Source organism: Raphanus sativus, chromosome 8 (genome assembly GCF_000801105.2).
Source record: "Raphanus sativus cultivar WK10039 chromosome 8, ASM80110v3, whole genome shotgun sequence".
Taxonomy (NCBI): domain Eukaryota; kingdom Viridiplantae; phylum Streptophyta; class Magnoliopsida; order Brassicales; family Brassicaceae; genus Raphanus; species Raphanus sativus.
The window spans coordinates 26416943-26428272 of NC_079518.1; the positions used below are offsets into that span (position 1 = coordinate 26416943).

Sequence of the window (11330 nt, forward strand, 5' to 3'; positions counted from 1 at the left end):
AACATGAAAGTTTGTTTCAGGTCAGGTTCTAGCTTCCTCATTCAATAGTTGCTGCAGCCAGTAGGGCCCTTTCTTAGCAAATTAGCGATGTACCATTGGACTCTATGGTCCTAAGTAACAATGAGTGCAATCTCCATAGCAGCTGAGTTCCTATTCACGGTTATATGGTCCAAAGACCAAAAGCTGGATCGGTGTTTTTACATATCTTTATCTCCTCCACTAGGTTCTGCAAGTTTAGCTGTTGTAGCATTGCTTCCCTAGCTTGTTCTAAGTGAGCTTCAAAGATGATTCGGTTTTGCCATACAAATTCACTCATTGAATACATAGTCAAACTTGTGTTATTACAAATAAAAACACGAGAAGAGATGAGAAACTAGAAGAATTCTATTTATTGACAAAATGAAACATCTAAAATGGATGATTCTTTCAAGTCTCAGATTAGACTCTCAACAAACATGAGTTCACATGTGCTTGAAGCTGGAGGGAAATCCGCCAACTCCATCTTGAGTATCTTAAGGTTCGGAACATCTGCATCAAACCTGAAAGTTGCTGTCCTTAAGCTGGGTGCGTTTCTCAAGATGTAAACCGCAATGTCTCTATCTCGCGGTCTCCCAACGTATCTTGACCAGTTGAAAACTCGTAGACTCGGCAGCATGCATTCAGGAACACAGCTCAGCTGGTACCAGGCAAACTTATCATCAGTCTTTATATCTCCATGGCACTAAAGACCAAAAGCAGAAGAAGAACAATTAGAAATAAAAAAGAATGATAAGTTTACTGAAAGAGAAACTTACATCTAGTATAGAGATGTCCAACACTCGTAAGTTAGGCGAATCTTTGAGGAACTGAGCAAGGAGATTCAGAGAATCATCTTTGCACACGCACAGCTCCAGATGTTCAAGCTGATGGAACACAAAACCATGACCACCGTAATACAAATCCTCCCGGACCTCTGAGCATACGGTGAGATGCTTGACAGATGTGATTACTCCAATAACACTATCGAGAGCATAGGATTCAACATGGACATACGCTTCACTAAGATCAGGCATATTCTTCTTAAACAACCAACGACTCTGATTCCGATCCTTGAGTTTGAGATGCTGCAAACAAGGAGTATCTATCTCATACTCATCGATGTCCCATTCACAGTCAGGTAAAGAGAGTGACAACTTGTGCAGCAACGGGAAGATAACAGTGAACATTTGCGGATACTCATCTTCGATAAAACGCACCTTGACTTCTTCGAGAACATCATGATGACACATAGACAGAAGGTTCTGAAGCGAGTCTACACCTACGTACGTCAGACTTTTGAGTTGCAAAGTCTTCAGAGATGGAAGAGAACAACCCGTAGAAGGAACATCCTTGAGAGTCAAGTATCTGAGCTTCAAAACCACGAGCGATTCGCAAGTAAACAAGCTACTTGGAAGCATGTTTACATTATAAGAAACTTCCAGGTAACGGACACAGCGAGAAACAGCAGTTTCAACCCAGAGTTTGATATCTTCTTCATGGTTAACTTTTGTGGACTCCTCCTCCCATAGCTCAAGACACAACCTTTCTATGAGGGGAGCTCTGTGTAAGGGGAGGTTCTTGTTGATGAAGTCTCGGACTACAAGGAATGAGTTGCCTTCATCATCACTGTACTCGAGTTTAGTCAGCCACATCCAAAGAAACTTCCATCGTTTGGACAAGACGCTGGTGGAGACAGCAACCTTTGTCGGAACAGAGGATAGTATCTTCACCAGCAGCTCATCAGGTAACTCGCTGATCTTGTCCATTGTCTTACGAAATTCAAGATTTTTTCTTCACTAACACGAGAAAACAAGACAGTAAGACTCAAGAAGGAACGGTCTTGTAAGAACATGAGCAAAACCCTAATGGATAATGATCAAAACTGAGCTTCCATCTAACGATGCTTAAGTTGAGAAAGATACCTCTCACCTCGTTATATAAAGAAGGGTTTTTTTTTTTGCTGCGGCGAGTCGGAGAAGAAAACGCAATCTGAATCGGAGAAGAGTGTCTCCGTCAGAGAGAGACAGTGGAGAGCGAAGAGACGGTGAGTGAGAGAAAGGTCTTGCCTTTTTCCCTTTTTTCAGTTTTCGTGGAAACGACACCGTTTCTAATAGAAGAAATGTCGCCGTTTAGAATTGAACGGAAACGACATCGTTTTGAAAATCGTAAAGTTCTCTCCTTTTGGTCATCATGACGGGTAAGTTCGATCAAATTGGAAGATCAATTGGATTCGTACTGATCTTGTAAACTAGATTGAGAACTTGTTTGGTGTGTGTCGCTATATGTAGAGTATAAGGAAGAACATGAGATGGAGATTGAAGCTCTTGAATCTATACTTGCTGATGATTTTAAAGGTTTTGTCTTTTCTAAGATTTTTAGCTTTTATTATCTGTTCATCATCGTTGAGGAAACTGAATTTCTCTACTTACTTTATTGTGACAGAGATTCATTCTAGTGAAAGTGGGCTTAACACTTCAAACCGATGCTTTCAGATTACAGTCACTCCTCAGGTATTATTATTAGCTAGCTCACACCTTCTCATCTCTTATCTTTAGCTGTATGTGGAAAGGCTTGTGTGTTGTAATAAGTGTACACAAGTGTTTCTATGTTCAACTTTAAGTAGGGCTGGGCTGCGAGTCAAACCCGTCCCGCATGACCCGCAACCCGAGGGTTTCATTTATTTTTTTTTTCAAAATCTTCGATCCGCACGACCCGCGAACAGAGATAATTGCACCCGCATCCGCCCCGCTAATTTTGTGGGTAACTCACGGGACCCGCGGGTTATATATATTTTATATAATATATTTATAATTATTTTTTAATAAAAATTTTTAATTATTATTTTTTTAAAAATTTGTATTTTAAAAAAAATATTTATCTTTTTAATAAAAAAATAACATTTTAAAAAAAACTAAAAAAAAAATAATAAATTGCGGGTTGGCGGGTACCCGCAATTCAAAATCCACCAACCCGCATCCGCCCCGCAAAAAAATATTCATAACCCGCACCCTTACCCGCGAATCGATTTTTTAAATTTCTTCGACCCGCATCCGCTCCGCAATATATGTTTTATTTTTTTAACATATAATAACTTTAACATATTTTGACATATTTTCTTTATTTAATTAAAATAAAATCTACTACATCCTATAATTTAGCTAACCAATAACTTTAACATATTTTGATAGTCAGCAAAAAAATTATAATATTCTCAATATTAATATTACATGTTTCTAAAATTATTTATATATGTTTTAAATGTTGTATATATTTCAATATAAACTAAACTAAGAGACACGTAAATGTGAAAAAAGAAATACCACAAAATATTTATCTTAGAAAATTAATGTATTAATATACACAAACATATTAAGTGGTTAAATTTATAAATAAATACAATATAGAAATGGTCTATGTAGTAAAAAAAGTTAAGATTTAGTAGAACTTAAAATCTGAAAATCTGGAAAACCATATCTGAATCATTAGGAGCTCAGGTAACATGTGTAAATAGTTCCAGGGGAGTCTAGCGTTTGTATTTTCCCACAATTTCAAAATTGTACCTCGTTGTTGACTAGGAAATTATGCAGTATTTTTTATTATTTTTTGTGCAACGCAGTATTTTTTTGTCCTGGGCATTCGGACTGAACCGAAGTGCACCGAGCCGACCGAACTGTTTTTTTCTGTTTTCGGTTTCGTCCGGTTTGGGACTGCAAAACCGATCGGAACTTTTTCAGATACACTTCGGCTCACGGTTTGGTTCGGTTCGGCGGACTCAAACCGATCGGATTCTTCGGTTTCTGCTCTCTCTCTTGCATTCAATCTGTTTCCTTGCCTGGTTCACCTGTTTTCCTCCGTCCTTTCTCTGAATTTAGAAACCACCGTCGTCTTTACTCCAGAATGTTAGGATTTTAATCCAACTTGTGCTTTAAAAGACTTAAAAATCAATCGTATAAATAAATACTTCTCTTAGTTTTATTAACTTCAAAGGTTTTCCTTAGAACACAATATAGATCACAAGACAACTCTTATGCAAATAGCAAAGCCTAACTTGATCTCTCTATCTCTAGTGTTCTCTTTGTATTCGGATGATTCTAAAAGCTATGACTACCTCTCTATATATAGAACTTGGATTTTCCTGTTTCCTATTGAGTTAACAATTCTATTGACCGACGTTCGAGAAAAGGAAAACTAACGTATTCCTTTTATTTGTGCAGGTTATGTCATTGGGCTGGAAGATGAGATTGGGCCCATATATCCACAATCTCCACCTTATGGCCCAACTCACTTCAACTCTTCTTCTCGTTTCTTCCTCGACGAGTCCGTCGATTACCACACAAACGGTGACTTGAGCTCTTCAACTCCTTCCATGCGATTTGATGATCTGATCCGGTGAAAGTTTCGCCAAGTTTCTTCTCCGGTGTACCTCTCTATCGCCAAGAGCCTCCTCAAGCTTCTCGTCTTTGCGGTGTCTCCCTAGAACCTCGATGTGGTGATGAAGTCTATCGGCGAGTCCCCTTTCGCCGTAGCTCCGATGTAGCTCGTACGCCGCCACCTCTTCTTCACCTTGCTTCGATTCTCAAGATCAACTTACTTCCAAATTCTCAGCTCTCTCCTTTTAATCAAATCAACTACTCATCAACTCCTCTTCCATGGTAAGCGATCCATAATCCTTTTAAAAAAAAGCTCGCGAGTTCTTCTTTTCCTTGATGATTAGGGAATCCTTGTCTATGAATGTTGCAGGTGATGAATGATTTGCTCGATCTAGCCGGATTACTGCAGCGCTCCGGTGAGATTCTCCACTTTGAGTTTGCTTTTGAAATGGTTGTTTTAATCTCCGTGTCGGTTAATGTCGTTTGAAGTTTTCTCCCTTGCTCATACACTTGTCTCCCTTCAGCTCTTGATAAAGTAACTGTCTTTACGGTAGCTGTTTAAGACTGTGTCTAATGAACAATATATTGCTTCTTTTTTAGCTGAGATACTCGTCTCCCTTCAGCCTCCATCGCTGTTTAAGACGTTTTCTCCCTGGTAGTCATCTTCTTATATCAATGATTCTTCATTGAGTTTCATCATCTGTTACTTACTTTTGTTTGCTTATCTCTTCCAGCTTCTCCACCTTGAGCTAAGATTTCTCTGCCTCGCCTCTCCTTCCCCACAGGTAATGTTTCCTTTGAACTCTAAAGTTCCTTCATTGTTGTTTAAGAAATAACCGGAGTACTTATTACTTAACTCATTATTTCTTCTGTGGCGAGGTTACAACAATGACGTTACTTGTGGCGCTCCTGTCTTCTTAGGCGATGTTTAAGAGATCACAACAGAGATCGAACTTAGGCCCGGGTAAGGCTTTAGTTAGAAAATCTGCTGGATTCTTGCTAGTATGAATCTTAGATAGGTGAACCTTGCCTTCTTCTACAACGTCTCTGATAAAGTGATACTTGTTGTCTATGTGTTTAGTTCTTTCGTGATGAACATGATTCTTTGCTAGGGCTATAGCGCTTTGAGAATCGCAGTGTATCTTAACACTTTCTTGTTCAAAACCCAACTCTACACATAGTTTTCTCAACCATATAGCTTCTTTCGCGGCTGCGGTAAGAGCCATGTACTCTGCTTCAGTCGTCGAAAGAGCTACCACTTCTTGTAAACTCGATTTCCAGCTAACCGTATTTCCCCATACTTGAAACACGTATCCAGTTATAGACCTTCTTCTATCACGATCAGTGGCGTAATCAGAGTCACAAAAACCTTCAATGCTAAACTTTGAGTGCTTAGTGAACGTTAGACATCTTCTTGTAGAACTTTTTAAATATCTCAAAACCCACTTTACGGCTAACCAATGTTCTCTTCCAGGTTTAGACATAAAGCGGCTTATGAGTCCAACTGCAAAAGCTAAATCAGGTCTCGATCCGACCATTGCGTACATAAGACTTCCTACCGCGCTTGCATACGGTATGTCTTCCATGTACCTTCTTTCTTCTTCAATCTCGTCTTTAGTAAGACTCTTTAGTTTGAACTGAGATGTGGTAGGAGTATTTACAGCTTTTGCTTCAGACATACCGAACCTATTTAGAACCTTTTCCAAATAGTTCTCTTGAGACAACGTTAAGATTCCCTTCTCTTGGTCTCTAGTAATGTCCATTCCTAGTATTCTTGAAGCTTTGCCTAAATCTTTCATCTCAAACTCTTTGCTTAAGCTCTCTTTCACATCCCTGATTTCTTGTTTATCTCCCGAAGCTATAAGCATATCGTCGACGTACAGAAGTAAGTACACGGCTTGCTCTGTGTTCACGTTTCTAATGTGAACACATGGGTCTTCTCTGCTTCTCACAAACCGTTTGCTCTTCATGAAACAATCAAACTTTCGATTCCATTGCCTTGGTGATTGTTTCAAACCATATAGTGACTTCTTTAGTAAACAGACTTTATTTTCATCTCCTTTCTTTATGAATCCTTCTGGTTGATTCATTAAGATTCTTTCTTCCAAATCTCCATGAAAAAAGCTGTTTTAACATCCATCTGCTCAAGCTCATAATCCCTGTTTACCACGAGAGATAATATTAATCTTATCGACACATGTTTCACAACAGGTGAAAACACTTCATTGTAGTTGATTCCTTCCTTTTGGGAATATCCCTGAGCAACTACTCTTCCTTTATACCTTGGATCTTCGACTCCAGGTATTCCAGGCTTTAACTTGAAGATCCACTTGCTGCCTAAAACTTTTGCATTCTCGGGTTTTTCAATTAGTATCCAAGTGCCAGCCTTTTGATGAGATTCCATTTCATCACTAGCAGCATTCTTCCAAAACTTGCTTTTCTTGCTCATCATAGCTTCTTTAGACGACTTAGGCTCGTCGATTTCAATCTATTCAGATGCAGCTAAAGCATAAGCCGCAAAATCAGTATCTTCGAACCTTGAAGGAGGTCTGATCTGTCTTCGTACTCTGTCCCGTGCAAGCATATACCCTTCGAGATCCGGTTCTCCTTCTGAGTTTCCTTTTTCCTCTTCAGAACTTGTTTCTTCTAAATTTTCTGATTCTTCAGCTTCAGAAACTCCACCTTGAACAGGTGACCCCTCTACATCGACTGTACTAGGCCCTTCGATTAGAGGATCTTTGAAAGTAACTTTCATAGTACGTTTCTTTCTTTCGGCTTATCTTTAGTTTCTGTGTGTTTAGGCAGCTCTTCTTCATTAAACACCACATTCCTACTTGTAACGCATTTTCTTTCCTCGGGTAACCAAACGCGGTATCCTTTAACTCCAAACGGGTATCCCATGAAAATGCCTTTTAAAGCTCTTGGACTTGTTTTCTCTTGAATCGTGTGGACATATGCAGAGCAACCAAATCGCCTAAGATGGTTTAACTCGGGTCTCTTTCCTGTCCACATCTCTTCAGGAAGCCGGTAGTCAATGGCTGAGCTCGGTGATCGGTTTATAATGTAGACAGCCGTTGATGCAGCTTCTGCCCAGAAGTCTTGACCCAAACCTGCTTCTGAGAGCATACATCTTACCTTCTCCATGATTGTCCGGTTCATCCTTTCCGAAACGCCGTTCTGTTGTGGCGTATACGGACAAGTCGTGTGTCTTTTGATGCCTGAGTCTTTGGAGAGCTTGTCGAACTGTTTATTGCAAAACTCTAACCCGTTATCTGTTCTAAGACACTTGATCTTCTTCCCGATCTGAGTCTCCACAGCTACTTTCCACTCTTCAAACTTGCTGAACGCCTCATCCTTGGATTTTAGAAAATAAATCCAAACTTTCCGAGAATAATCATCTATGAAGCTTACAAAATACTTGCACCTTGCTAGGCTTTCTGGAGTAGACGGTGCACCCCATAGATCCGAGTGTATATACTCCAAAACCTCTTTCGAAGTGTGCTTGGCCGCAGGGAAGCTTTGTTTATGAGACTTTCCCAGGACACAAGTCTCACAAAACTCCAATTTATCTACCTCTTTGTTTGATAAATATCCTTCCTTCACAAGCACGTTTAAGTTCTTTAAGCTCATGTGCCCTAGCCGTGCGTGCCAAATCTTCGTCATGTCCACCTCAGCTCGCGTCACATTCGCTTCTCCTTTTGGAACCGTTCCTTGTAGATAATACAGGCCTTCATTGTACTTTCCAGATATTATCTCTTTTCCATCTTTGTAGAAACGAATCATGAAATCTTTCCCTTCGTATTTGCATCCTGCTCGCTCAAGCATTCCATACGAAATAAGATTTCTGCTCATGGTTGGCATATATCTTACATCAGTAAGTATCACAATAGAACCGTCAGGTCTCACGATCCTTATCTTGCCAATCCCTTTGACGTCGCAGTGAGTGTTGTTTGCCATCAGAACTCTGCCTCCTTCGAATTCGTCTAGGTCAAACAGAACATCTTTGTTTGGAGTTATATGGAAAGAACAACCAGAGTCCATAACCCATTCCGAGCTGCTGTCGTGTTTACTAACTGTTAGTACAAGTGGCTGCTTAGGCTCTGCAACTACATTAGCGGCTCTTTGTGTTTTTCTCTCTGGGCATTCCCTTTTCCAATGTCCTTCTTTGCCGCATACGAAACACCCCTTGTTGTTCTTGTCGTATCTAGGCCTTGATTTAGAACGTCCGTGCCTGCTCTTCGATCTTCCTTTCCCATTCCGGTTCCCTCCCTTGTTGGATGATCTTCCTCTGTCTTCCACGTACAAACCTTCATCTTGTGACTTTGAAAGCTTTCCACTTTCAAGTAACTCTCGCTCCTTAGACCTAGCGGCTCCCGTCACTTCATTAATCTTGAGAGTGTCCCTGCCGTATTTGAGAGTTCCCTTAAGATGATCATACATACGGGGCATTGAGTTTAGTAGCAGGATAGCTTGAACTTCTTCTGAAACATCCACATTCAAGTTATTGAGGTCTGCTACTAACTTTAGAAAATCATCAACGTTTGCGTCTATGCTCTTGGAATCGTTCATCTTGAACGTGTAGAATTTATGTTGCAAGTAGATACGATTCGGTAAAGACGTCTCCGTGTACAGCGTGTTTAAAGCGGTCCACATCGCAGCAGCTGTATCACAATGGCTGATCTTCCGTAGAACTTGGTTACCTACGTTCAGGACGATTAAGTCTTTTGCTTTCTCCGATTTCTTGAGCTTTTCCGGATCAATCTTTGAACCCGTCGTTTCTTCTTCTGCGTTCTTCGTCTCCCCTTCTGATTCCTCCTTGGTACTTTGGAGGATCCATCAGAAGTGTCTCATCAGTTAGGATGTCTTTTAGCCCTATAACCCCAAAGTGAGCCATCATATGAACTTTCCACAGCAAGAAGTCTCATGTTCCTTCGAACCGGTCCACCTCGATCCTTGTCTTAGTCATCCTTTAAAGCACCCGCAATCAAACCTGGATTGCTCTGATACCACTTGTTAGGATTTTAATCCAACTTGTGCTTTAAAAGACTTAAAGATCAATCGTATAAATAAACACTTCTCTTAGTTTTATTAACTTCAAAGGTTTTCCTTAGAACACAATATAGATCACAAGACAACTCTTATGCAAATAGCAAAGCCTAACTTGATCTCTCTATCTCCAGTGTTCTCTTTGTATTCGGATGATTCTAAAAGCTATGACTACCTCTCTATATATAGAACTTGGATTTTCCTGTTTCCTATTGAGTTAACAATTCTATTGACCGACGTTCTTAACGAGAAAAGGAAAACTAATGTATTCCTTTTATTTGTGCAGGTTATGTCATTGGACTGGAAGATGAGATTGGGCCCACTATCCACACAGAAAGAAAAGAAAAAAAGAAACCACAGTCGTCGTTCTCTATCGAAAGTTTCAAAACCTAATGACTTTGTTTTACTTAACTTTGCAATAAATGGGCTTTGAGTGGACTTATATATTTTCTACATTTAAATCTTATTTTAATTCGTTTTTCTAGCCCAAATTATTAAATGTCCATGTAAGAAAATTACAAAACCCAATACTGTATTTAATTAATCTGACCCAAGTAACATGTATAAAAACGAAAAAACCCTAGATCTAAACATCATCTTCTCTACTTTCTTCATCGCACCCACCACGCCATCAAACTTCTCTGCCGCATCAGTTTACCTTTTATTCTTCAATCTTTTATTCTCTCATTAATCTCCTCAACGTTTAACTATATCTCTTTGGATTTTTTGTTGCTTACACTATTTGCGTTTGAGGCCATAACCGAACCGAATAAACCGGTTAATAAAAAAAATCGGTTCAGTTCGGAATAGTTTTATCAGGTTGTAACCGAACCGAATAAACCGATATCCGAAATAAACCGAACCAAAATAAATTTCGGTTTAGTTCGGTGAACTTTCATCTAACCCGAACAAACCGATAACCGGATAAACCGAACCGTATAACCCGAATAAACCGAATGCCCAGGACTAGTATTTTTGATCAAATATTTAAAACCCGGAGTCAGTTCTTGGAACATGAGGGAGAAGCAAAAGCATCAGGTCCATCTTTTTTGCAATATTTTTTTTTAATAACTAAGATCTTTTTTATTTAGAAAAAAGGATCTATACTATACATATGCATAAATTGGTCAAACATGTATATTATGTCATGGCCATCAAATTTGTTAGGCCGGGCCTGTGTAAACCTGATTACATATTACGTAGACATTTATATGATATGCACATGACAATGCTAAATCTCATAAAGAAATATATGTAACAACATGATTAGGATTCCAAAGAAAAAAGGAAAACAAAAATCTACCCTAGTATAGGAAGTTTGATATAAAATTCCAAATGCTTTTTATTTATAACTGAAAATACATGTTTCTATATTTCTTTTGGTAGTAACAGGCAGAAACCTAGCGAGAGAGGATGGAAGATATTGACAAAGCTATCCTTGAGTTCACCATCTTCTTCTTCTTCACGATCATATGTTGTTGTTGCTGTTGCCGTTGCCGTTGTAATGGTTCCGTTGAGTTACCTCCCGACCAAACTCCAGAGACTCAACAAGACATTGAAACCGGATTGATAAAGGGCTTACTGTTCAAAGATATCAAAGAAAAAGACGACGAACAAGAAGAAGCGTGCGGTAAACGTTGTTGTCCAATTTGTTTGGAAGAGTACGAGGATGATCATGAGATTAGTCGTTTGAAGAAGTGCAGACATATTTTTCATCGTTTTTGCATTGTTTCTTGGCTTAAACTGAAACCAATCTGTCCAAGTTGTCGTCGTTCTGTTTGATTTATTAACAAAGTAAATACCAGAGATTAGGTTTTTGTTACTTCTTTTTTACTCATTGAAGAGTAAAGACTATCAATAGTTTACATTAAAAAAGTTTTACTCGATTAATAATTT

General features: G+C 39.2%; 1 protein-coding gene across 5 annotated transcripts; it reads right to left on the minus strand.

The window, feature by feature from the left end:
* Nucleotides 1-274: 274 nt before the first annotated feature.
* LOC108818829 (FBD-associated F-box protein At5g38590) lies at nucleotides 275-2090 on the minus strand. Of its 5 annotated transcripts, none has more exons than XM_018591764.2 (3): nucleotides 1948-2090; nucleotides 795-1814; nucleotides 275-721 (listed from the first exon to the last, which is right to left on the minus strand). In XM_018591764.2, the coding sequence occupies exons 2-3, from the start codon at nucleotides 1782-1784 to the stop codon at nucleotides 434-436; spliced, it is 1278 nt and encodes a 425-aa protein (XP_018447266.1). In that variant the 5' UTR covers nucleotides 1785-1814; nucleotides 1948-2090; the 3' UTR covers nucleotides 275-433. The 5 variants fall into 5 exon arrangements, with proteins under 5 accessions (XP_018447266.1, XP_018447268.1, XP_018447269.1 ...); XM_018591766.2 differs by having other exon boundaries at nucleotides 795-1809; nucleotides 1948-2084; XM_018591767.2 differs by having other exon boundaries at nucleotides 795-1809; nucleotides 1941-2080.
* Nucleotides 2091-11330: the final 9240 nt, after the last annotated feature.